The 27,985-nt window shown below is 40.5% G+C and overlaps 1 protein-coding gene across 2 annotated transcripts; it reads right to left on the bottom strand.

The window, feature by feature from the left end:
- Nucleotides 1–6,475: 6,475 nt before the first annotated feature.
- On the bottom strand, nucleotides 6,476–24,944 carry MAT2B (methionine adenosyltransferase 2 non-catalytic beta subunit). 2 transcript variants are annotated; one of them, XM_002710360.5, is made up of 7 exons: nucleotides 24,688–24,944; nucleotides 15,462–15,656; nucleotides 13,447–13,561; nucleotides 13,114–13,266; nucleotides 9,023–9,216; nucleotides 7,737–7,850; nucleotides 6,476–7,358 (listed from the first exon to the last, which is right to left on the bottom strand). In XM_002710360.5, the coding sequence occupies exons 1-7, from the start codon at nucleotides 24,715–24,717 to the stop codon at nucleotides 7,188–7,190; spliced, it is 972 nt and encodes a 323-aa protein (XP_002710406.1). In that variant the 5' UTR covers nucleotides 24,718–24,944; the 3' UTR covers nucleotides 6,476–7,187. The 2 variants fall into 2 exon arrangements, with proteins under 2 accessions (XP_002710406.1, XP_002710405.1); XM_002710359.5 differs by lacking the exon at nucleotides 24,688–24,944 and adding an exon at nucleotides 22,363–22,599.
- Between the last annotated feature and the right edge of the window lie 3,041 nt (nucleotides 24,945–27,985).

The following is a 27,985-nucleotide window of genomic DNA, read 5'->3' as shown; positions in this document are numbered from 1 at the left end:
ATTTATTTGAAAGACAGAGTTACAGAGAGAAGTAGAGCCAGAGAGAAAGGTCTTGTGCCCACTGGTTCTCTCTCCAAATGGCCACAATGGCCAGGGTTGAGCTGATCTGAAGCCAGGAGCTTCCTCCGGGTCTCCCATTCAGGTACAAGAGTCTAAGCACTTGGGCCACCTTCCCATGCCATAGCAGAGTTGGATCCGAAGAGGAGCAGCTGGGACTCAAACTGGTGGTGACCATATTGGATGCTAGAGCCATAGGCTGGGGCTTTAACCTGTTGCACCACAGTGCTGGCCCCAGCCTCTTTATTTTTAAATATAAAAATGCCAGATGAGTATGGCCCAGCTGACTATCTATTCCAGCTCTGTTCTCCATGCTGTGATGCCTGGAGTAAGTCACACACATTAGGAAGAATAGTATCAGGAAAAAAAACCAGCCAAATGTTGCAAGGGTATGGAGAAGAGATTATTGAAATGAAGAATGAATGAATGAAGAATGGATTATTGAAATCAATAGTTATGTGGCTCTCTTTCTCTCCGTCTCCTGATTTCTCTCTGTCTCTCTCTCATCCTCTCTTGATCTCTCTTACACTCTCCATCTCCTTTTCCTTCTTTGCCCCTTTCCTCTGATCTGTCGGGTTTCCCCCAATAAACCCTTTCCCTTAAAAAAAAAAGTCAATAGTTAAAAATTGTTGAAACCAATGAAAATGGAAATACTACATAGCATAACTTACGGCATATAGCAAAAGCAGTACTACAAGGGAAATTTATAAAGTAACAAAGGAAGTTTATATCCACATTAAAAATCAGAAAAAATTCAAACTACCCAACAATACATTTCAAAGTCCTAGAACAAACAAGAACAAACAGAACTCAAATAGAAGGAAATAAATGATAAAAATTAGATCAGAACTAAATAAAACAAAGCTTAAAAAAATCCAACAACTAATGAAATGAAAACGTTTTTCAAAAAGGCAAACATAATCAATAGCTAAACTTTGGCTAGGCTAAGAAAAAACAAGAGGCCTCAAAGTCACAAAATCAGAGATGAAAAAGGAGCTATCACAACACCATAGAAATACAAAGGATTGGGCCAGCATCGAGGCACAGCAGGTTGAGCTCCACTGATGATACCAGCATCCCATGTGAGCATTGGTTCAATTCCCAGAGGCTGCACTTCTGATCCAGGTCCCTGCTGGTGTGCCTGGGAAAGCAGCAGGAGACAGTCCGAAAGCTTGGGTCCCTGTGCCAAGTGGAAGACCCAGAAGAAGCTCCTGCCTCCTGGCTTCAGATCACCTCAGCTACAACCATTGCAACCATTTGGGGAGTAAATAAGCAGATGGAAGACCTCTGTCTCTCTCTCTGTAACTCTGCCTCTCAAATAAATAAATAAATAAATCTAAAAATATAAAATAAAAAAACTCTACTGCTATACCTATTATAAAAAAAATCATTTCGTTTTCAAAGAGATAAAATTTAATTTAGATTCTAATAGTAATTTCTTCCACAACTTTTGCTACTGGAGAATGGGATTACTTTTTTTTTTTTTTTTTTTTTTTTGACAGATGGAGTGGACAGTTAGAGAGACAGAGACAAAGGTCTTCCTTTTCCGTTGGTTCACCCTCCAATGGCTGCTATGGCCGGTACGCTGTGGCCGGCGCACCGTGCCGATCCGAAGCCAGGAGCCAGATGCTTCTCCTGGTCTCGAATGGGGTTACTTCTGATAGTGGCTGAAATGATTATAGTTCTATATTTAAACCTATGCAAAATAAAAAAATAACTTTACATGGGATAGTGTTTCAAGCATGTAACAAAGATATCTGAGAAATACTTATGATATGTTCTATTCCTCACACTGTTAAGTGTGTATCTCATGCTGTTTTCCTATTTTGGTACTGATTTTTTAAAATTTTTATTGTGTAAACTGTTACACATTTGGGACCTAAAGCATATATACGCACACTTCAAAATAATCAAGGGGCTGGCATTGTGGTGCAGTGGGTTAAGCCACTGCGTGACACTGGCATCCCGTATGAACACTAGTTCGGGTCCCAGCTACTCCACTTTCAATCCAGCTCCCAGGTAAGGCATCTGGGAAAGCAGCAGTAAATGACCCAGGTGCTTGGGCAAGTGCCACCCATATGGGAAACCTGGATGAAGCTCCTGGCCACTGTCTTCAGCCTGGCCCAGCTCTGGCTGTTACAGCTATTTGTAGAGAGAACCAGTGGACTGAAGACCTTCCTGGCTCTGCCTTTTAAATAAATAAAATTTTAAAAGTTCAAGGAGAATGAACTTTTAAGTTTATATTGACAGCAAAAATCTTAAAAATCTATGCTAATGAATGGTTTTCAAAAAGTTAATAAAATGCTATTGAGAAAAGTACATAAAGATTTCAAATTTCTAAAATGAAAGAAATTTATCACTTAATTCCACTTTCCCAGAAAGTTTGCAGTCCTTCATACTTGTAAGCTTATAGATACCATTTATAGATATGCAGAACATAAAGTCTCACAAACTTGAATGTTTTACATACTGGGCTTATAAATGAAAATTATATATTTTCCACAGCTTAAAGGTCATCAATAATAGACTTAATAAATGAACTCCAATTAACCCACTGATATAACGAAATCAATGCAGCCCAAAAAAAGGAATTAGTTCCTTGTTTTTGTGGATCTACTGGTACACGATGGCCTACTTAATGTTGGTGCATTGTTCATGTGTTCTTGTACTCACACTCACTGGTCAGGACCAAGAATCAGGGGATGCTCAGCTGGTTCACTGAAGCCTATGTGATGAGAAGAGCAGGGCAGGACTTGGTTGGTGTTGCTAAAAATAGTTCTTATAGGTCAATTGAGACAATGAGTAAATGTACTGAGAATAATGGGAGCTAGCTTTTTGTCACAAATCTACAAATATGGGTAAGGGAAGCTACAATAAAACCTGCTTAAGATGAATAGAATTGGTGGTAATAATGGCAAGCTTAAGCTTTTCTGAGAAATGTTCAATAGGTCAAGATCATAAAGACAGTAAAACTGAAGAACTATTCCACCTGGAAGCTAATGCAACATGGTAACAATGCCATAATCCTGGACTATGTAAGTCTAAAAAAGACACTACTGGAACAACAGGTAAAATCGGAATAGCGTTTATAATGGTATGGCAAAAATTATACCCCTGCATATACCTTAAGCATATATACCGAGGAAAGACAGGATAAATTGGTTAAATTCTGGGGCTGGCATTGTGGTACCATGGGTTAAGATATCGTTTGTGATGCCAGCATCCACAGTTCCAAGTTCCAGCTGCTCCACTTCCAATTCAGCTGCCTGCTAATGAATCTAGGAAAGCAGCCAAAGATGCTGAGTGCTTGGGTGGAGACCTGGATGCAGTTCTAGGCTTCTGGCTTCAGGATGGGCCAGCTCAGTGAACCTGCTGATGGAAGATCTTGCTGTCTCTCCCTCTCTCTCTCTAACTGTGCCTTTCAAATATTTTGAAGCAAAAAATGTGGCTTAAGGATGACTATTGGAAAATCTGGAAAGAATACAGGCATTCTTTTTGAAAAAATTTCTTCAATTATTTTAGAGTTAAGACAGAAAAAGAACAAGCTCCCATTCACTGGTTCACTCTCCAAATACCTACCATTGTGGGGGCTGGACCAGAAATGAAGCTCAGAGACAGGAACTAAAATCAAGTCTCCCTAGCTGGCCGAAGGAACTCAACTACTTGAACTATCACCACTGCCCCCACCTTGCCAGGATGTGCATTCACAGCAAGCTAGACTTAGGAGTTGGGGTAAGTAACCAAACCCACATATTTCAACATGGGATATGAGCAGCTTTACCATTAGGCTAAATACCAGTCTTGAATATAGTAGGCATTCTTTACGTGGTAGCAAATTTCCTGTAGGAGAGAAATTTCATATGAATAATTTTTTTAAATTATGTTAGGGATGTCTGCTTTTTTTCCCCTTTTTTTGACAGACAGAGTTAGTGAGAGAGACAGAGAGAAAGGTCTTCTTTCTGTTGGTTCGCCCTCCAAATGGCCGCTACGGCTGGCGCTGTGCCGATCTGAAGCCAGGAGCCAGAAGCTTCTTCCTGGTCTCCCACGTGGGTACAGGGGCCCAAGCACTTGGGCCATCCTCCACTGCCTTCTCGGGCCACAGCAGAGAGCTGCACTGGAAGAGGAGCAACTAGGACAGAATCCGGCGCCCCAAGTGGGACTAGAACCCGGGGTGCTGGTGCCGCAGGCGGAGGATTAGCCAAGTGAGCCTCAGCACCGGCCAAGGGGATGCCTGCTTCTAATATCAGAATACCTGGTTCAAGTCCCGACCAGTCCACTTCAGATACAGCTTTTTGCTGATGCACTTGAGAGGCAACAGATGATGGTTTCAAGTATGAGAGTCCCTACCATCCACACATGAGACCCAGATGGAGTTTCTGGCTTTGACATGCTTCTGGCTTTGACCTGACCCACCCCCAGCTGTTGTGGGCAGTAAATCAGTGGATGGAAGTTCTCTTTCTTGCTCCCTATCACTCTTTCAAATAAGCAAATCTTTAAGCAAAGCAAAACTAATATAAAGCAAATTTCAAGTTTAAAAAGAAACTGCAAAAAAACATGTATTATGCTACTTTTGTATAAGGGAGGACAGTGAAAAGTACAAGCATTTACACACATGTTGTGTGAGCATATTCTTACATATGCACAGTGCTTCTAGAAACCTAGGTTTTGCATTGGTTTCTTCCAAGATAGAAAATGGGTGGCTACAGAGTAAGAATGATTTTCACTTTCTGAAACTTTTTTAACTTTCTACTATATATGAATTGTTCTAACTGAAAGAAAAAAAAAAAGCTACAGCTTTAATTTGGTGACCAAATGCAAGTGACAGGTTGACTAGAAGTATTTGGGAAACATCTACAAACAGGATATATTTACTGATTGCAATGTTCATATGCATGAAACGACCACATAGGGAAACATCTAAAAATAGAGTATATGTTTACTGATTGGCTATTACGTATGTATATATGAATCAAAACATCACATAGCACATACAATATACAATTTTATAGGTCTGTGAAATTATTTAAATAAAAGATAGAGGTAACTATTTGGTATAGCAGTGTGCCACACGTGATGCCAGCAATCCATGTTGGAATATTTGGGTTTCAATTTTTACCTCTTCTGATTACAGTTTCCTTCTACTGTGCACCCTGGGAGACAGTAGTAATGGCTCAACTAATTGGGTCCCTACAACCCAAATCGGAGACTGGGATTCAGTTTCTCTTTCCTGGCTTTGGCCTGGCCCAGCCATATTTGGGAAGTGAACCATAGATGGGATATCTGTGTCCCTATTTTTAAAATAAAAAAAAGAGGCCGGCGCCGCGGCTCAATAGGCTAATCCTCCACCTAGCGGCGCCAGCACACCGGGTTCTAGTCCCGGTCGGGGCGCCAGATTCTGTCCCGGTTGCCCCTCTTCCAGGCCAGCTCTCTGCTGTGGCCCGGGAAGGCAGTGGAGGATGGCCCAAGTGCTTGGGCCCTGCACCCCATGGGAGACCAGAAGCACCTGGCTCCTGCCTTTGGATCTGCGCGGTGCACTGGCCGCAGCGCCCCATGGGAGACCAGGAGAAACACCTGGCTCCTACTTTTGTATCAGCGCCGTGCGCCGGCTGCAGTGCACCAGCCATGGCGGCCCTTGGAGGGTGAACCAACGGCAAAAGGAGGACCTTTCTCTCTGTCTCTCTCAGTATCCAGTCTGCCTGTCAAAAAATAAAAAAAAAGAAATAATCTTGGGTTTTAGCACCAAAAAATTAAGCAAGCAGATTTCAATTCCTGCAATTCTATTTCAAGGGACCTATGGTAGGACTCAAGTATCAGTAAAATATCCTCTGTTAATTCTATAGCATGTAGTTTGGTAACTACTGCTTGAATCAAATCACCCATAAATTACGTAAATTAGGAAGTTAGAAACAAATACTTAGTGTTCAGTGAGGGAAAAAGATTATAATCTGGAAAAAGAATATTACTAAAAGTGTAATCAGAAAATCTGAAATCAGGGTTTGCACTGACCCCTGAACACAACCCAAGTCGCACAAGTCTTCCACCTTTCTGGTTTCCTTATTAAGGACTTAAGTAATATTACTGAGATTAAAGTCAACTGAAAATTACATAGAATAATATTCAAATATTATGCATTCTTCAGAAGGAACATTCTACTTAAATATATAACAATATTATATATTTATTTTCAGTAAAGAAATAATCAGTTGATACAAGCAGATACAATACCTATAATATTCTAGATCTCAAGTGGGAGGTTCACAGGTGTTCACTTATTGTGGCATTTTATATCTCAGTGTTATCAACTATATTCTTTTATAAGCATCAGATGTTACATAAGAATGTGAAATTAAAACAAGAAGAGAACAGTTTAGATATTTGGTCCTTACACTTAAAAAGAGAAATACAAGAAAACTAAGCATTACATGCCAGCAGTACATATTTATTATCATGAAAGGTCAAAAGACATACAAGGCCCACTATTATTAGTATAACCACACATGTGAATTATCACTTAGCAACATGGAGTGAAGACAGTTATATATTTATATTCAAAAATTTACACATACACACCCTCTCTTTCATGTGCTCACCATACACTGCTAAAAAAGCAGGAGGCATTAAGCTGCAGTTCCAATATACATAACATATTGAAATATCTCAAGCATAAAAACTGTACTTAAGTTGCAAAAATAAAGTTTCTTTCTTCAAACATTTTGATCTGAGCTCAAGCAAAGCAAATAATGAACATCAATGATTTTCATACTATTTCACACAGTTTAAAACAATTACCATAAAAGGGTCAACAGTTGCAGGAAACCTGAAAATATGGAGGTTATAGGAGTGAATGTATTTTAAAAAAAAGTCTACAGCAGATCTGTTTCGCCCTGGCTCTCAAATATTTAAGAAACATAATTTACTACACTGAACCTGAAAGTTAAGCCAGAACAAACTGACAAACAAATATTATTACTGCAAACACAGCATCATTGCCCTTTAGTTTCTTTAGATAATTCACTAGTGCAAGAGCATCTTTTACCTGAAAGATTAAGAGTACTCATACAAAACTATTTCCTTTATTCTTTAAAAAGTGCCACATACTATACTTCTTATTAAAAAACATAACACATAAACTAATGAAAAACCGTTTGTCTCCATCTCTTGTCGATGAGAAAAGGCCAAAGTGATTCTTTGATTCCAATTCGAAATGGTGTTCGCTGGCCGATGCCTAAGGTCTCTAATTTGGAACAGTCAAGCTGAGCATTTCTTGGACGTTGTGCTCCTAAGACAGGGCTGTCAGTAATCTTTAAACACAAAAATAAACAATCCAAAGTAAATAAAAGCTTTAGATTCTTGAGGGTTATATATTCTCTATTTCATTTTGCTTTTCATGCAAGAAATCTAATTTGAACTTTCATGGAAAAATAAACAAAATGCCTGCCACAATCAAGACAATCTTATTTCTATAAACTTCATAAATACTCATGGTTTCCTCAGAGATAATAATTTAGAGAAAAGAAACACTGCACACTGCCAATAAAATCAAAGTTCACTTCAATGTGCACTCAGAAATCAAGTTATACAACACATCCCAAACAAGAAAAATATCATCAATAACACCCACTACTGTGACTGTTCTGGACTTTCAAGAAGTGAGAGGGTTTTAAATGCCATGTACTTACAGGTCTTAAATGACTGCTAGGAAGGTTGAAGGCATCTGCAATTGCACATGCCATTTCATACTTAGTCATCTGTTCATTGCCAGACCAGTGAAAAGTTCCTTTAATTGACGGATCCTAAGAACAATGACACACAAAAAAATTAGTTTCAACTTTTTGAGAAGTGGAATAAGAGGTCTGACAAAAAAGTTAATTTAAAAGGCCCAGGAAGTAAAATGCAAGCCTCCTTATCTATTTTCCACAAGATATCTAAATTCCTATAAATAGTTCCAGTTAGACATAAAAAGCAGTACTAGAGATTAGGGGGAGGCAAAGATGAAGAAAAAGATACAGTTCCCAAGCATTGTTTAACTCCCCAAATGGCCTCTACAGCTGGGAATGTGTGGGGCTAAGCAGGCAGCCAGAACTCAATCCTGGTCTCCTTTGTGGGTGCCAAGAACAAAACTACTAGAGCCATCCCCTGCTGCCTCTCATTGCCTGCATAATCAGGAAGTAAGCAGAGGAGCTAAAACCAGGAATTGAACCCCGGTGATTTGATATGAGATACAGGTATCTTAACCACTAGGCTAAATGCTCAACCCACAGGAAGTAAACTGTAGAATTTTGCCTGAAGGATTTTTTAAGTTAAGTAAATATAAATAGCTCCAACTTAACTTAATTAATGAGAATCCTAAAACTGACCAGACATTTTTATAGAAACGCAATATAATTTAATGAGTACTTTTAATTACTCGAAGCTAAAACCAAAATACCATTTTTCAAGATGAGCTAATTAAACACTCTCAAATAATACTATACTATATATTCAAAATAATTTTTAAAATCATACTATTACAAATATTCTAAACTATAAATCTCTTTCACTTTAGTACCAACTTCTTCAAATTAACTCCTATTCAAAGATCTAGAAGAAAAAAAAAATCCTAAAGTGGCTAAAATGATAAACTACTTTCCCTCTCTGGCATAACCAACATAAGTTCTCAAAAGGCATTAAGTGATTACTTTTTTACTAAAAAAAAAAATACAAATCTCCTTCATCTTGCAAGGAAAGAAAATATGTCTATCATAGGTGAAACATAAATTCACATGCAAAAATATAGTACTTTAATTCTTCACAAATATAGTCTACTATCTGTAAGCTCCTTTTGTTTGTCCTTTGGGTTTTGTAAAAGCACTTTTAAACTTTCATTCCTTAGTGCTCCAAGTAGAGCTATGAGAGTTCAAGCATGGAAAAAAGTGGATCTTCACTAATAGGGAAGTTAGGCACCCTTCCTTCCAAAGACTCTTACCAGCATTCTCTTCTCCGCTAGCTGTCTGCACACTGTGGCTACGTCTTTGACATGTGTAGGGAACCTTTGCTGCCAGTGGTCCATGTTTGCTGACTTGTTGCTGAACTGTACTTTATCAAACATAACAGTCACAGCACTTTCTTCAAGCTTTTCAACTTCCCCATACAAAATAGGAATCCTCAAAACAGCAGCTCCTAGAGATGAATAAAAGCAAATAATAAATTTGATGGGTTCTTAAATTTTGAAAAGTAAAAGCAATATAGGAAACTTCTGTAGCTACTGGGAAAATTCCTAATAGACTGCATTTTTCATTACATTACTATACTCAGATTTCTGTCTGCTTTCCTAAATTTGAAAACTGAACTACAATTATGTAAAAAGTTCTCTTGGAGCTGGCACTGTGGCATGGTGATTAAGTTGGTGCCTGTGACGCCAGCATCCCATATGGGCAATGATTAAAGTCCTTGTTGCTGCACTTCTGATCCGGCTCCCTGCTAATGACCTGGTAAAAGCAGAAGGATGGCCCTAATGTTTGTGGTGCTGCTGTCATCTACATGGGAGTCCTGAGAAGCTCCTGGCTTTGGCCTGATCTAGGCCCAGCCATTGCAGTCACTTGGGAGTGAACCAGCAGATGGAAGCTCGCTGGCTAGCTCTACCTCTGCCTTAAAATAAATAAAATAAATCTTAAAAAAAAAAAACAAAACTTTTTTTTGTTAGAAGATACCACAATTTAAGTTTCTGGGGATGAAATGCAATTATGTACTGACTGGTTCAGCAAAAGCCTAGTATAAAAAAATGTGGCAAAATTATATAACTGATGGAGTTACGTGAAAAGTATGTGACGGTTCTCATCACTCTTATAATCACTAATAAAAATTTCTGAGGTACTCAGATTTCATACTGGTTCCTGGTGAGGGGTTACAAAATTTTAGATAATTAGCATTTTAACTGAAAGCCAACAAACATTTTCTTTGAAAATTAAAACCAATTAGTAAACAAGTTGCTATGGTTTGTATACTGAGAGCCCTGAAGGGCTATATGGTATTACGTTTAATGCACATTATGAGAAATTCAGATTGGAAATCTAATGTAATTATGGTGATTAAAGTGGGGCCCTTGGAAGGTCATGAGAATTAGATAAAGTCAGCAAGGTGAATCCCCCAGAACAACACTGAGAGCATTTCATGAGAGAGACCACAGAGACATGATCAAGCTCCCAGTTTTTTGCCATGCAATGCCTGACAACACCTCAGGACTCTGTCAGCAATCAGGCAATAATCACTAGAAGCAGCCCCTTGACCTTGGATCTCTAACTTGGAACCAAAATAAACAGCCTTTCTTTATAAAGTCACCCAATCTTCACGCAGTACTAAGTCACAGCAACAGAAAATGGACTAAGACAGAAGTGAATACAGGTGTTGCTGTGGTTTGAATGTTTTTGGTCTCTTCAAAAATTCACACTGAAACTTAATCCCCAATACAACAGTGCTGGAAAGTGGAACATTCTGGCAGCTGTACAGTCATAAAGATTGAGCCCTTATGAATGAATCAGTGTCTTTATAAAAGGGCTTGACGGGAGTTCATCCCTTTTAGTTAATCTGCCACATGAGGACCCTGGGAAGAGGGTCCCTGGGAGGAGGATGCAAATGGCACTCAAAGAGATGTTGGCACCTCACTTGTACTTCCTAATCTCCAAAAATGAAAGAAAAAAATTTCAGTTCTTTATAAATGAACCTGTCTGCTTTATTCGATTGTAACAGGACCACAACAGACTAAGATATAAATGTAGTCAAGGGTAATTTCAGGATAATTTATAATACAAAAAATTGAGAAACAAAATGTTCAACAGCATGATTATTATACTAGCTAATTTTCAAGGACATCATATAGTCCACAGCAGGGATGGTGAACCCTTTTTCCTCCAAAGGGCCATTTGGATATTTCTAACATCTTTCACAAGCTATACAAAATTATCACTTTAAAAATTAGCGTGTGGGGCCAGCACTGTGTCATAATAGGCTAAGCCTCCACCTGTGGCACCCACATCCCATATGGGCACTGGTTCGAGTCTCGGCTGCTCCACTGCCAATCCAGCTCTCTGCTATGGCCTGGAAAGCAGCAGAAGTTGGCCCAAGTCCTTGGGCCCCTGCACCCACATGGGAGACCTCTAAAGAAGCTCCGAGTTCCTGCCTTCGAATCAGCTCAGCTCTATCCACTGTAGCCATTTGGAGAGTGAACCAGCAGAAGGAAGATCTCTGTCTCTCCCTCTCTCCATCTGTAAACCTTCCTCTCAAATAAGTAAATCTTTAAAAATAAATAAATTAGCCTGTTGGGGCCAGTTGCTGTGGCACAGTGGGTTAAGCCACTGTCTATATCGCCAGCAACCCATGTGGGCACTAGTAGCGTCCCCACTGTTCCACTTCGGATCCAGCTCTCTACTCATGTGCCCAGGAACCAGTGGAAGGTTAACCAGATGCCTGGGCCCCTGTACCCACGTTGGGGACCTGGAGGAAACTCCTGGCTTAAGCCTGGCCCAGCCTTGGAAGTTGGAGCCTTTTGGGGCAAGAACCAGTGGATGGAGTATCTCTCTCCTCTGTCTCCCCCTCTAGCACTATAACTCTTTCAAATAAATGAATACATCTTTAAAAAAATAAATCAACCCATTTTAGATATACTGAATTTTGAATTCCCATTGAAGATGCCTTGGCAGAGCCAGACCATATGGTTTCATAGGCCTTATGCAACCTATGGGCCCAACATACCCCACCCCTAGTACAGGGCAACAATTTTAGTGTAGAGAATCATTAAATTTTTTTGGTTAAGATTTATTTCTTGGGGCCAGCGCTGTGGAGCAGCAGGTTAACGCCCTGGCCTGAAGCGCCAGCATCCCATATGGGTGCCTGTTCTAGTCCCGGCTGCTCCTCTTCTGATCCAGCTCTCTGCTATGGCCTGGGAAAGCAGTGGAAGATGGCCCAAGTCCTTGGACCCCTGCACCCACGTGGGAGACTCGGAAGAAGCTCCTGGCTTTGGATCGGCACAGCTCCAGCAGTTGCGGCCAACTGAAAAGTGAACCAGCGGATGAAAGACCTCTCTCTCTCTGCCTCTCCTCTCTGTAACTCTGACTTTCAAATAAATAAATAAATCTTAAAAAAAAATACTCTAAAAAAAAGATTTATTTCTTAACTCCTTAAAAGGCAGAGTTATGGGCAGGGGAGAGAAAGATCTTCCATCCACTGGTTCACTCCCTGAATGGCTGCAATGGCCAAGGCTGGGCCAGGCTGAAGTCAGGAGCCAAGCAGTTTCTTTAGGATCTCTCATGTGAGTGCAGGGGTCCAAGGACTTCAGCCATTTTCCACTGCTTTCCCAGGAGCATTAGCAGGGAACTGGACCAGAAGTGGAGCAGCCAGGTCTGTAACCAGCACCCATAAAGGATGCTGGTGCTACAGGCAGAGGCTAAACCTGCTATACCACCAACACCAGCCCTGAAAACCATTAAATTAAGCACTACACAGCCACTGTCAGGACTAAGATCCTAGAGCTCGCTTCATGTGTCCTGCAATGCAAAGCTGGGGGACAAGGTAGTCACAGACCAAGATACGTACTATAAAAAATAAAATACACATAAAATGTTTCTATATTTAACATATTTGGTGCTTACACCTCTTAGGTGACATTAAACTATCACTCTTTACAATTTTGTAATTTTTTTAAAATTCTTTTAAGTGTGTACCTTTTATAAACGTGTATGTTTTATATATACATGTGTATATATATAAAATATACATACAAACAAATGAAGAAAAAACATAGAATACATCAATGAAAAAAAGAGAATATATCAATCTAAGAGAAACGGTATTCTAATTTTTAAAAATATAAAATTTGTACTCTATGATTTGTTAGCTATATAGAAAGGTGGTGTAGGGGTGCATATGTGTGTATATAGAGACACTGGAGAAAGTCTAGAAATGCTTATAGTTATCCTTGAGGATTTTTAAAATTCTTATTTTCCTATTGACTACACTATAATTTTTAATTAGCTAATTTATTAAAACAATATGAACTACCAGGGACTAGAGATTATATCTTACCTAAGTTGTTCTCCAGTACAGCCTTTTCTCCTTCTAATTTTGTTTTGCCATATAGATTTAGGGGAGATGGTATGTCTTCCTCTCTATAAGGTGGATTTGTTCCATCAAATACATAATCTGAGCTTATGTAGATGAGGAATGCTCCAATTGCAGCTATAAAAAGAAAAAACAAAAGACAAATTCATTAAATTTTCACATGACATCTTTTCAAGATGAATTTATGATTTGTATTTTGTAAAACTTAAAAACAAATCTCTGACAAACGATTCACCAAACTTTTTGAATTTGGTGATCGCTTAATATTTTATGAAGACTTTATAAAGTCATCATTACCTGCTTCCTTTGCTAAATTCCCAGAAGCATTCACATTAAGTTGAGAGGCAGCATCTGGCTGATTTTCTACAACATCTGGTCTTCTCTCTGCTGCACAGTGTACTATGACATGAGGCTAGAAGTTAAACATTGATGTATTTTTAACCCAAAATGCAATAAAACAGATGAACTACAATTTTTCTAAAGTAGAGAGAAAAGGTTCATTACATCAACATTCCCTTAACTAAATTAATGTTATTTTAAAAAGTTTTGTCATGCTCCCTTCCCATCCCCCAAGGTCTGAACATTCTTAAAATACATACATATAATCTGAAAAGCAAGAGCAAATTAGTAATCCCTAGACAAAACCAGAAAAATCGTTAACAGCTGCATTTATAAAGGAAAATAAGCTTTATCCCCTAATTTGGATGGAAGAAAAGCTACCCTTCATGTAATTAATATGGCCTAAATATTTAATCAATCTGTCAGAGGGACAGTAATGCATCATTTTCAAATTAAATTCATACATCTAAATCTCTAGTCATTTAAAGAAAATCAACTACCCATAAAATTGCTATTCCCATTTGAGCACTTAGTATGCCACCTATGACAGGCACTGTGGGAAGAATAAGGATTTCATAATCTAGTAGGAAAAGATATGTGTAGAGATGGTTTCATATACTGTGAAAGACATCAAGATAGAAGAATACAACTGGTTCTTGTAGGGAAAGGGAATTTTGTTCCCAGTTGGAGCTAAAATTTTGGAAGACCACTGGCAGGTAGCTAGCATACTCACATCCTGTTTTCTCCTTTTCAGCCTAATCTGAGACCTGTTTTCAGATATTAATATGGATAACCTGTGGTACTTCTTAAAATGTAGAATCCAGAGCTCCACTCACTGGGAGCTGGGGGCAGGTGTTTGGACTAGTGGTTAAGCCACTAGTTGGGATGCCCGCATCCCATATCAGAGTGCCAGGGTTCACGCCTTGGCTCCACAATTCCAGCAAAAAGGCACCAGGTGATTGCTCAAGTAGTTCTGTCCCTGTCACACAAATGGGAAACCTGGATTGAGTTTCTGGCCTGATCTCCAATTAGCCCAGACTCAGCTGTCACCAGTACTTGGGGAGTAAACCAGCAGAAAAGAGCTCTTTCTGTTTTGTGTTTTTTCACTCTAATAAATAAAACAAACACTTCTCTCTTTTTTTTTAATTGTTTTAAATCTTTCAGAGTGAGGCCCAAGAAAAAAGTTTCCCAAGTGAATCTGATGTAGGTTTACAAAGAATATGAACTCTGTATTTTATCAAAGGTAGAACAAACCTAAACTTTCCTGTGGCCATGGACAAAGTCTTTTAACCTCTCTAAGCCTGACTTCTCAGTTCTAAATTAGAAATGATACTATCGGGGCTGGTGCTGTGGTGTAGTGGGTAAAACCTGCAGTGCTGACATCTCATATTGACACTGGTTCAAGTCCTGGCTGCTCCACTTTCAATATAGCTCTCTGCTATGGCCTGGGAAAGCAGTGGAAGATGGCCCAAGTCCTTGGGCCCCTGCACCCATGTGGGAGACCCAAAGGAAGTTCCTGGCTCCTGGCTTTGGAATGGGCAGCTCTGGCCATTGCAGCCATTTGGGGAGTGAACCAGAGGATGGAAGATCTCTGTCTCTCTCTTTCTGCCTCTGCCTCTCTGTAAATCTGCCTTTCAAATAAATAAATACATCTTTTTTTAAAAAATGACACCATCTCCTTTACAGCACTATAGTCCACAGAAAACATACAAGACATTTCCATACAAAACAGCATTGAGAAGACACTTCAGAAACAATCTTTGCACAAAATACTTCATATTTTCGTCTGTTAACACGTAACTCAGTATACACACAGCCATGCTAATGCAGAGTACACTATATATTGTTACTACTTATTAGGTTAAAGCTTTCAAGCACAGTAATTAACTTACTTGAAAGCTGAAATCACATGTTTTACATTGAGACAATTCTTAAAATAGCTCATATACATCAAAAGGACGACTAAACCACACCTGAAACTCATGAATGATGTGATGAACTGCATCAGAATCCAACAGATTAACTTGTTCAAATTTTGGTCTTGCTCTTCGAAAACCACAGCCAACGGCATGCCAATTATTCTGCTGAAATTCCTTGTGTACAGCTCTGCCGAGAAGTCCAGTGGCACCAGTAACCAGAACACGCCTACTGGGGATGTTAACTTCCTCCTAAAAGGCAGAAGAAAGCAATGTTTGCTTAAAAAATCTAAAGTTTTCACCATTGTTCACTGAATATGCCAAGCATAAGCAGTTTGGTTCATAACCCATAACTATATGCCAATTCTAAAGTTGTAACAAAGATTAATAAAACTACATCAACAACTGCATTAAGAAAAAGTTCTAATAATCTCACCGAAGAAAAACTCAAATAATACTCCAAAATTTACTAGATTTAGCTAGATTTAGATATCCTATACTAATAATGGAAAATTTATTTTATTTATTTATTTGACAGGTAGTTATAGACAGTGAGAGAGAGAGAGAGACAGAGACAAAGGTCTTCCTTCTGTTGGTTCATTCCCCAAATGGCCGCTACGGCTGGCGCTGCGCCAAGCCAAAGCCAGGAGCCAGGTGCTTCTTCCTGGTCTTCCATGCGGGTGCAGGGGCCCAAGCACTTGAGCCATCCTCCACTGCCCTCCTGGGCCACAGCAGAGCACTGGACTGGAAGAGGAACAACCGGGACTAGAACCCGGCGCCCATATGGGATGCTGGCGCCACAGGCGGAGGTTTAACCAAGTAAGCCATGGCACCGGCCCCGGAAAATCTTATTTTTATGACTGATGTTCCCCAAATACCAATATCAATTATGTTCGTCAGTTTAAAAAATACCTACAACTTCAGTTTTAAGTTTACTGACTTTATGGTCTTCTTAAGTATTTTGTTTATATCTGCCAATGTTTGACTGACATCTGTGGTCTTCAGCTTTTAATCCCCAATTCTCATTCAAATATCACTAAGTTATTTACCATATTTTTATGGATCCGAGTTTGGGAATTAGTAAACATTTCAAAGGAATTTAGGTGAAAGAAACACAATTCAAGGTATTATGGAATCTCCACAGTGAATTACCATCTTTGTAGGTTACTGGCTCTATAAAGGTAAAAAAAAAAAAAAGCCAATATGCTGTCTGCTATTATCACTGCCCTATTATGGAAAGTGCTTATTATGAAAAAACTACATCTGGTTTTAAAAAATTTTTGCACCAAAATAAAAGTTGTTTTTTAATCTAATTTTTCTGGGCCCGGCGTTGTGGCACAGTAGGTTAATCCTCCGCCTGCAGTGCCAGCATCACATAAGGGCGCTAGTTCTAGTCCCAGCTGCTCCTCTTCCAATCCAGCTCTCTGCTATGGCCCAAAAAGGCAGTAGAGGATGGCCCAAGTGCTTGTGCCGCTGCACCCACATGGGAGACCAGGAGGAAGCACCTGGCTCTTGGCTTCGATTCAGGCTTCAGACCTGCACAGCTCTGGCCGTTGCAGCCATCTGGGGAGTGAACCAATGGAAGGAAGACCTTTCTCTCTGTCTCTACCTCTCACTGTCTGTAATTCTACCTCTCAAATTAAAAAAAAATTATGTAATTAATTAACCTAACTTTACATAAATTTTCTAAGACTTCTCATTAAAAATTTTATTAATTTTTTCAATTAAAAATATTAACTGGTAGGCTAAACACCCATCTCCAATATTGAGGTTGTTTCTGATTTTTTATTTGAAAGGCAGAATTACAGAGACAGAGGAGAGACAGAAATCTTCCATATGACGGTTTCACTACCCAAATGGCCACATAGGGCAGGCCAGAGAGAAGCACTGGAACTCCACCTTGTTCTCCCATACAGGTGGCAGAGACCCAAGTACTCTGGCCATCTTACACTGCTTTTCCAGGTGTATTAGCATGGACCTGGATCACAGATGCAGCAGTGAGGGCTTGAATCAGTGCTTGTATGTTATGTAGGCATCTCAGGTGGTGGCTCAACCCTCTGTACCACAGAGGTCACCAATATTAAGCTTCACAAACAAGGTTCTGATAGGCATATAACACAATTCACTTAAAATGATTGTAGTTGCATGTTGCAAACTTATTTCTACATTAAGGCTTCCTGCTCTGACTGAAAAATCCACAAGACCATTACAGGCATGGAAAGCCAAAACACTGTGGCAAAAAATGTTCTAAATGAAGGATCTCTGTGAGACAGACCCTGTGGAAAGAAGTGGCCATCAAAGAAGGATGTACTTTTCTCTAAAGAGAGGAAAGAACTTCTACTTTGCTTAAGGCCTTGTCCAAATACTTATGGAGTTTTTGGACTCAAAAGGCTTCCATAGCCTAGGCAGCTCATGTCAAGAGCCTTGAGTGGTCATTGATGTCATACACCAGAGTGCTGTTAAATTAAATGAGTCAATGTGCACTAAGTCCCCCTGCAGGACCTCTGTCCTCAATGAGTTGTATTATGAGAGTTAACTATAAAACTGGTTCTCAGGTTTTTTTTGTGTGTATGTGTGTGCAAATTGTTGAAATCTTTATTTAGTACAGAGTTGGTCTTCTGTGTATAAAGTTAACTGAAAATGAATCTTGGGGCTGGTGCTGTGGCGCAGTGGGTTAACGCCCTGGCCTGAAGCGCCGGCAATCCATATGGGCACCAGTTCGAGACCCAGCTGTTTCACTTCCGATCCCGCTCTCTGCTATGGCCAGGGAAAGCAGAAGAAGATGGCCCAATCCTTGGGCCCCTGCACCCACATGGGAGACCTGGAAGAAGCTCCTGGTTCCTGGCTTCAGATCGGTGCAGCTCTGGCCGTTGTGGCAAACTGGGGAGTGAACCAGTGGATGGAAGACCCCTCTCTCTCTCTACGTATAACTCTGATTTTCAAATAAATAAATAAATCTTTAAAAAAAAAAAAAGAAAAATGAATCTTAACGGACAACAGGACTGGCAAGGGGAGAGGGAGGAGGAGGAAGAGAGGAGGGAGTGTGGGTATGGTGGGAATAACTATATTCCTAAAGTTGGACTTAGGAAATTTGTATCCCTTAAAAAATAAATTATAAAAAAAATAAGATGAAGGGAAAAATAGTTATATCTTTAAAAAAAAAGAAAAAACCTATTTTTATACCCTTAAACCCTGAGGTAATATAAAATATCCCTAGAAGAGAACCTGAAATAATACAGGTTAGACAGTAGTCAGATGTCAGTGCGTACAATCTTATTAAAAGAGTAGGGATCTCAAGTGCAAGCATTCGGGGCCAGCGTTGTGGCACAGCAGGTAAAGCTGCCACATGCAATGCCAGCATCCCATTTAGGCACTGGTTCAACACACAGCTGCTCAACTTCTGATCCAGCTCCCTTCTAATGTGCCTGGCAAAGTAGCCGAAGATGGCCCAAGTACTTGATCCCCTACACACATGTGGGAGATCCGCAACAGGCACCTGATAACTGTTATTGGCCTGGCCCAGACCTGGCAGCTGGGGCCATTTGGGGAATGAACCAGGGGATGGAAGATCTCTCTCTCTCTCTCCTTCTCACTGTGTAACTATGACTTTCAAAAAAAAATCTTTAAAATTTTGTTTTAAAAAATAAAGTGCAAGCATTTGCTGAAGAGGAAATGATACTGCACAATCTTATCTACGAAAACTGTGAAGTTTATATAAACATAATCTGTACTCTTGATAATAATAGCTTTGTTAAGGCCACTCCATTTTGTTATTTCCAAAGTGAGGAGCCTGAAGCCTAAAGATGTTAAAGATTTTGTCCAGGGCCGGCGCCGCGGCTCACTAGGCTAATCCTCCGCCTTGCGGCGCCGGCACACCGGGTTCTAGCCCCGGTCGGGGCGCCGGATTCTGTCCCGGTTGCCCCTCTTCCAGGCCAGCTCTCTGCTGTGGCCAGGGAGTGCAGTGGAGGATGGCCCAAGTGCTTGGACCCTGCACCCCATGGGAGACCAGGAAAAAGCACCTGGCTCCTGGCTCCTGCCATCGGATCAGCGCGGGTGCGCCGGCCGCAGCGCGCCGGCCGCGGCGGCCATTGGAGGGTGAACCAACGGCAAAGGAAGACCTTTCTCTCTGTCTCTCTCTCTCATTGTCCACTCTGCCTGTCAAAAAAAAAAAAAAAAAAAAAAAGATTTTGTCCAAAAAAAAAAAAAAAGGGAGGAAGTTGAGACCAGAATTCAGTCTTCTTGCTTCTAGGGTAAAGCCAAATAATCTGAATTTTTCACAAACCTCTGATCTTACATTTGGTTTCATGAAATATTCAAGTTTTATCTGCTCTGCCAAAAACCGTAGGTTGAGAAATTACATCCTTTTTGATCTAATTCCTTGTGGGTAAATGGACAAGATGACCAACACTCTTCCATATTTAAAGTTTTACAATTCTAAAATTTTCTATATTATCCTTACAACAAAGGGTCTGAATAGGATAAAAAGGGCTTCACTTACTTAAGTAACTTAACTGTTCGTCCTTTTCACACTTCTCCCTAGAGACAAGGGCACCTTTTGCCATCTATTTAACAGCAGAAACACGTTTTTTATTTCTTAGTTTGATCTTAAGTTAATCGTGGCTGCCAAATAGAATATGCAACACTCTGAAATTAAGAGATGCCAAACAAAAATGTCTCTAATTTTGTTTCTATATAAACAGAACTCTGCCTAAAGTTTTCTTTAGTACACTGTTTTGTTGGGTTTTGTATATAAATAGCTTAGGAATAAAAAGTTTCCTCTAAAAATTACTTTGGTTAATCATTCCTAGAATTTATTTTGGTCCTTCAAAACACAGGAATATCCAAACATTCCAAAAGACTCAGAATGAAAGAATAAAAAGTTGCCTAGGTCATCCAAACCACAATAAAAAATTCAAAATGCTTGTGTGAAAATTCTTCTTTCTCAATTTCTGTTATATTAAGTATACTCAACAAGTTTAAGGTACTCTAAATGTACCTGTCTCTTTTTGTATAAACTTAGTTGTATGGAATTCAACCACTTTAGGCAATCACATTTTTAGATACCAAAATTTTCTTGAAAATTATTGGACAAATCAATGTAGAGCTACTGTTCATATTGTGCTAAAAAATTTATATGAAATTGTACTCATAAAGATAATGGGAGACAAACGCTGTCCAAATGGTCCAACAGTGCTCTGGGACAGTGATTTCCACTTTAGCTCATTAACTATCAAAAACGTTCTAGCCAGGCCAGTGCTGTGGCATGACAGATAGCGCTGCCTGCCTGAGACCTGGCATCCTATATGGTTGCTGGTTCTTGTCCAATATGCTCCACTTCTGGCCCAGCTCCCTGCTAATGCTCTGGAAGAGCAGCAAAAGACAGTACAAGTGTTTGGGCCTCTGTTACCCACATGAGAGACCAAAACAAAACTCCTGGTTTCGGCCTGGCCAGTGCCTGACCCAGCATTGGCCATTGCGGCCATCTGAGGAGTCAATCAGTGGCTGGAAGATCTCTGTGTCTCCCCCTCTTAGTAACTCTAACTTTCCAAATGAATTAATTAAAATAAACTAAAAAAGAAGATTTCAAAAAATGTTTTAAAAGACAGTGGACTATCAGTAATATTTGGAAAGGAATGTTAATTTTAGTAGTATATTTTAAAAAACTTATAAATTTGGCAAAGTTTCATAGTCATTTTTTAAGTGGATTCTCACAAGATTCCCAGGAGGTAGACCTGGCCTTTAATAAACTTTAAGATTCCTTAATACCTAGGCAGGATTGTTCTAACTTCTACTGTCACCCTATCAGCCACCTCCACCAGCTGCTTCTCTTGACATTAATCCTCGGGCAGTCCTCATTCTTACAAGATGAGTTTTAACACTACGGGTTCTGAGAGCGTAGTATGTGTCTGAGCTCTTAGATCTATCCTTTTTAATGAAGGAAACCATTAAAAGCCATTTTCCCTTTACTGAACTTCTATTGTATAAGCAGATTAAGCTTTACACACACAAACACACAGAGAGCCATGCATGCGCATACATATGTAAACACTCTGTAAGAGATGAACTGGTACTGTTTGGGGCTCGCAGGAATACAGGTTAGACAGCTCATCTATCCTAACTCTACCTTAAAGAACCAAGACGATTTAAAAACACTGAATTCATTAAACTTTGAAAGCATAAAAAAAAGTGCATGTTTAAAACAACCATCTCATATCCAGAAGACATACAGGTCTGGACATTAGCAGTTATGGTCACAGCTGGATATATTCTGGATGCTGGAAGGCCTGAAATGCAATGGAGGTGCTGGATGTGGGGAGGACCTCATGGATGGAGCTCCCTAACACGCAGATAGTCTCCCTTCAATGCTACTGCTTTAGTGGTTCAAAGCCCAAGACAGTCGACCACGAATCCCTCGCTCCAACCTCACCGAATGAACTCGGGCAATTGTCTTATTCTGACTCCCTTCTATCGCCTATAAAATGTATCTTACAGCTATGAAGATTAAAATAATGGTTGCAAAATCCATAGCGTAGAGCTCTGCACAAACCAGGACTTCGGCAAGTTATCACTTCCAGCACTGTTACCTCCAAAGAGCTACCTTCCTTCGTCCTTTCTCAAAGCTAGAACTTGTAAAATCACGAACTAACAATGAAGAACCACAACGCAAACAACTGTAAAATCTCCTTCTTCGTTGGTGGGAGCAGAGACTGAGAACTCAAAAGTAAAACCTCGACCCAAAAGCCGCAGCGCTGCTGTGCGCCGAGGTAAACAAACTCGGTGGCGCCGCCCTCTACTCCAGGGCTGCGAGGGCGACGCCGAGACGACTCCCGGCCGGGGCGCTGATCCCGATGGGGTGCGCCTGGAAAACCGCCCCGAACCTCCCGGACCTGTTTCGTCTCCTCTGGGCTCCCAACCCCTACCCCGGTTCCCATGGAAGACCACCAAGGCAAACCCTCACCTCCACCAGCCGGCAGCTCCCAGGAACAAAGTGAATGGAAAGTTCTTTCTCCCGCCCCACCATACCCGCCGTCTTCACAACGCCGCCCGAGCGGCTGCCGCCTCCTACAGCCCAGGACTGCCGCGGGCCTCAACTAGATGCCCTCGGCCCGCCTCTTCTAGGCCGTAGCCGACCCCAGCTCGCCACTTCCGGCTTCCGCTGCCTTGGCTGCACCCTTTGATTGGCCACGCCCTGGATACGTCACAGAAAGCGGGCGGGCGCTCAGGGGACGCTCCCCAGCCCACGCGCCAAGTCTTAAAGTGATACACAAAACAAAGACGCTGAAGTTAAGCAAAGAACGCAAATGTTGTTTGTATACGTGCTTTTTCTTCTGTTTCGTTTTTTCTTCTGTTTCGTTTTTTCTTCTTAACTGGGGAAACATTGAATTGGATAACCTAGAGTCTTAACTTTTCAGACTAATACGCAGTGCATAAGAATCAACTGTACGTGTACTATACTAAAGTAGAATAAAGCATTTTTAAAGTCAGGGGAGGTGAGGGGGCAGGGAGGAAGCACAATAAAAATGGATCGTTAGACCCGTAGGCTGTTGAAAGCTTTAGAAAGAGGTAAAAATAAAATAAATAAAATAAAAATAAAAGTGTTATCTGAGTCACTCACACCTCAGCAACTTATTCGTCTTTCTGGGATGCTTCAAAAAAAGTATGTGTGAAATTTCGAAACTATGGCACCATATTTAACTAATTAAAAATAAAAAGGTGTAGGGGGAGAGAAATATGAAATCTCTGGGCACCTCTTCAAAGCAAACATTCTTGGACTTTGCCCATAATTAGAATGAGAAACTGGTGGCAGAACCAGGGACCTCCTTTTCGGTGGATCGAGCAGGAGTCCAGAGCACCCTGCGGGACGCACCGACTTCCAGCTGCAGCCTGCGGCTAAGCGAGCGCAGCCTGGGCGAGCGCCCACGGTTAAAGGAAAAACCAAGGGTAGGATGACATGCCGGGCGTTCTGCTGCCTGTATCGCCTTCTAAAAGTAAGGAGCGATAGCCCTGTGTGCTGTGACCAGCCTAGTACCCAAGTGACCTCTCTTACAGTCATTCAAAAATAGCAAGATGTCCCGCGCCCGCCGGTATGCCTCTGAAATTTACCCAGAAAAAAGTCCTCAGCTCATTAGGCTTAGAATTGGCCGAGCTTCCACGGAAGGGCTACGTTGTTCTTGTTTAGGGCCCCGGAATAATGAGATCTGTAAGTCGCCCACAAACGTGATCGCCGCTAGGATTTTCCTAAGAAGGCCTTATTTTCATAACCACCGTCTAATAAACCAAAAATGGTAGAGACTTTGGAAAAATTTAACTACGCCAGAGCCCGTGACTTTTCCTTTCTACCCAACCCCCAACTAAGAATTCCTTATTCACATCAACAAAAAAGTTTTCTTTGAAACAGTACAGGAGCCTCCTTTTCTATTGTTTTTTTTAAGCTGGATCTTTGATGATCAAAGATTTAGCATTATTTAGGGAATCATTGAGAGAGCCCAGGGCACTAAAGTAGCATAATCAACAGACAACAAAGAGAAGGGCAAGATAAAGGAGGAAGGGGAACCGGACCCAAGATCTTCTTAATCCTTCTTGTTTAAAAACCGGGAATTCTGTTTTCAGTTTCTATTTGCTAGGTATAATGCAAAGAGTCTTTCTAGAGAAATAAAAAGTGCTCAACATGAAGAGAATTTATGGACAAGCACATACAATTATCATTTTGATTCTCAGAGCAGCCTTATCTTGTGTGACGTGCAAAAACACCTGGCCTACACTTGAGAGAGACTTGCCACGTAAGTTGGGTATAGTTCTAGGGGCATACGTTTCCGTATGGTTTTTAATTATTTTCTTTAATAATGATAGGGTTCATGTGAATCAAACGTCATCCTTACACAGACAGTATCCAACTTAGTGTGGTGCCTAAATCTATCTACACAGCAGCCAGGAACTGAAAGTTATGTGAGCAGATTCAATTCAAACAAAGACTGGAGCCCCCAACTGTAGCTATGTGTTTACATAGACCCTTCACAGACATTACTGAATTTAATCTGGTAAACGAAGCCGCTGTGCTATTCTGCATTTTATCTTGTCGATTAACGCGGCTTAGCTGCTGCCCTGGGGTCAGTAACTAAAGTTGGCTTCTTGTTCTGTGTCCCAAGGTTATGTTTTTAGGTAATGACTGTACTCCTTTCTTTTTCTTCACACACCCATTCTGCTTTTACCAGGCATTCACTGGAATGCTTTTAAAGCAACTCTAACTCCAGACTGCTTCATTTCGTGAATTGCTTGCTCTTACCTGCTCCATGTCCTCCGGCATTTCAGGCATGATTCCAAAATTATTTCGGGAAAACAGATCCGGGATGGGTGTCAGCCTCTGCGGGCTCCGCGTGCTCTTTGTCTGCTCAGCCTGCAGAGAGCGCAGGCACGCCGAAACGTGAGGTGCGGCTTCACTTGACCTTTTAAATTAGCATTTTGATTCCAATCCCGGAATCTCACGGAGTTTTCCACAGTGCAGTAAACTGGCAGCTGATTCCCCCGCGGTAGTCTCGAAAACACCCAATGAGAAGTTCCCTGTTTAATTGCCAGCCAAGCCAGGTTCCATTAGCAAAACCATACAGTAGAACCAACTATTTAAAATTAAAAAGAAAAGAAATCCCATCAACTTCCTGTCAAGACTTGTTGCAATTTTCTCTTGCAGAAGAAAAGCAAAAGCCAGCAATTGATTCTTGTTCCAAAATGCTCTCATTTTATTGTTATACCTTGTTGTGACAGAATATGTACAGTAAAATTCTCCTGTACCACTTCCTCCCAATCCCCCTGAATTTTTAAATGAACTATGTCAAAGGAGAGTAAAAGGCAACAGCACACGGAAATTAAAATACAGCAAGTTATTTCCATTAACTTGGGCTGGTTTCTGATTGAGAATATAGTAGATGTGGTAGCTTTAAGTTTGGTCAGACATTAAGAACTTCCAGATCAGTAATTCCCAAACCTACCTGCACCACAGAATTTCTGGAACAAAATCATTCTCTAGCAATTAAACCCAATTGTATTATTTTTAATAATTTTGAGAGTGATGAAGATTTAAGCTGTGAACCACTGTTCTAGACTATGGTTTTCTACCAGTTTAAGAACAACAAAAATTGCCTTTGACTACTGTAAATTAAAAGTACATTATCTTTGGGGCTGGCATAGTTGTATGTATTTCCTGTATTTCTTATATATACATTTAGGAGCATAGTGATATTTCCCACCCCACCCTCCCTCCCGCCCCATGCTCCCACCCTAAGATAACATTTTTTTAAAAGGTTTATTTACTTAATTATTTACTTGAAAGAATTGCAGACAGAGGGAGAGAGAGAGATTTCATCAACTGGTTCACTCCCCAAATGGCAGCAACTGCCAGGGCTGGGCCTGGCAGAAGCCAGGAGCCTGGAACTCATGGGTGCCAGGGGCCTAAACATTTGGTCATTCACAGAGTCTATAAAATAAGAAGAATATTTTTGTTTCTTTTCCTTTTTTTAGTTTTTCGGGTGTTTACATTTGAATATATATATTTTAAAAAATAATTTATTTGAAAGGCAGAGTTATGCACAAGGGGAGGAAGAGATAAAGATCTATCTACTGGGTCACTCCCAAAATGGGCACAATTGCCAGAGCTGGGCCAGTGTGAAGCCAGGAGCCAGGAGCTTCATCCAGGTCTTCCATGTGGGTGGCAGGGGCCCAAGCACTAGGGCCATCTTCTACTGCTCTCCCAGGCACATTAGCAGGGAGCTGGATCCAAAGTGGAGCAGCTGGGACACAAACCAGTCCCATATGGGATACCAGCTTTACTGGCCTATGCTACAGTGCTGGACTCCTACATATGTATCTTAAAAATCAACATTGTCAAGTTGTAAAAGGTAAAAATATAGAGCTTTGGGGCCAGCTCAGTGGCGCACTAGGTTAATCCTCTGCCTGCGGTGCTGGCATCAACTATGGGCGCCAGGTTCCAGTCCCGGTTGCTCCTCTTCCAGTCCAGCTCTCTGCTGTGGCCCGGGAAGGCAAGTGGAGAATGACCCAAGTGCTTGGGCCCCTGCACCCGCATGGGAGACCAGGAAGAAGCACCTGGCTCCTGGCTTCGGATCGGTGTAGCTCCGGCCGTTGCGGCCATTTGGGGAGTGAACCAACGGAAGGAAGACCTTTCTATCTCTCTTTCTCACTGTCTGTAACTCTACCTGTCAAATAAATAAAAATATAGAGCTTTGACAAAAATATAGGGCAATATCTTCATTACCTAAAAATAAACAAATATTTCTTAAAATAGCAGATAAATTTAAAAAAAAATCAAAATTAGAAACTGCATTAGAAGATGCCATTGAGACATATGAATTAAAAAAAAAACCATAGACTGTGGAAAAAATAATCTCAACACATATATCCAAAAAGGATTTTTAGTCAGAGTTGTTAAAGAACTTCTACAACTAATAACATGAAAAAAATTTTTTAAATAGTCAAAAGTTTTATTTTTGAAGATTTATTTATTTATTTGAAGATCAGAGTTACACAGACAGAGAAGTGGAGGCAGAGAGAAACAGAGAGGGATTTTCCATCTGCTGGTTCACTCCCCAGATGGATGGCCACAACGGCTGGAGCTGCGCTGATCCAAGGCCAGGACCCAGGAGCTTCCTCCAGGTATTCCCACGGGGGTGTAGGGGCACAAGGACTTGAGCCATCTTCTACTGCTTTCTCAGGCCATAGTAGAGAGCTGGATCGAAGTACAGCAGCCAGGACTCGAACAGGTGCCCATATGGGATGCCAGCACTGCAGGTGGCAGCTTTACCCGCTATACCACAGCATTTGTCCCAAGAGTCAAAAGTTTTTAACAGATACCTCACAAAGGAAAATAAACAAATGACCAATGTACCAATGTACCAAGTAATTAAATTAACATTAAAAATTGATATGACAGATCAACAGGCAAAAAGCATATACATTTGTGTAACATAATTTTTATGTAGCATAGTGCCTTCATAAGAAAATTAAGTCCCAAAGATGAAGTTAGAATCAAAGAATTATATACTGAATGAGATCAAGATTAACAATAACTTGTTGGGGACTGGCTAATTTCACTACCTATAGTGGTTTCTAGTTTCATCCATTTTGTTACAAAAGTCAGGATTTCTTTTTTTTTTTTCCTTTTTACTGTTGAGTAGTGTTTCATACTGTATATATGCCATAAAGATAAATACCATGTTTTCCCTCGTCTGCAGTAATTAATAGAGCATCTAAAATGTAATGTACAGGAGTGAAATTGACATTTTGAGATTCTATGATTGTTTACAGCCTTTGTCTCTACTGTTGAGGAACATTGGTTTTTTTATCATACTATTCATTGAACTCCCTACTTACTATCGGGTTAATCTTATGAGTATAAAGGAAACTGAAAATAGATCTTTGTAAAAATTAAGAGTGGGAATAGGAGAGAGAGGAGGAAGAGGGTGGGAGTATAAGTGGGGGAGAGCGTATTGTGGGAAGAATCATTGTGTTCCTAAATTTGCATGTATGAAAGGCATGAAGTTTGTATACCTTAAATCAAATTTTAAAAAGAGTAG

This window comes from Oryctolagus cuniculus, chromosome 6 (genome assembly GCF_964237555.1).
Source record: "Oryctolagus cuniculus chromosome 6, mOryCun1.1, whole genome shotgun sequence".
Classification (NCBI taxonomy): Eukaryota; Metazoa; Chordata; class Mammalia; order Lagomorpha; family Leporidae; genus Oryctolagus; species Oryctolagus cuniculus.
This window is presented reverse-complemented; position numbering and strand designations above follow the sequence as displayed.

Bases quoted from the DNA above. Each gene is read 5' to 3' on its own strand.
- MAT2B (XM_002710359.5), bottom strand. From the start codon at position 22,425: ATGGTGGGGCGGGAGAAAGAACTTTCCATTCACTTTGTTCCTGGGAGC. The intron at 9,217-13,113 runs GTAAGATATAAT...ATTCATCTCTAG, and splicing joins TGTACTGGAGAACAACTTAG to GAGCTGCTGTTTTGAGGATT. The intron at 7,359-7,736 runs GTAAGTACATGG...TTGTGTTTAAAG, and splicing joins CTAGCAGTCATTTAAGACCT to ATTACTGACAGCCCTGTCTT.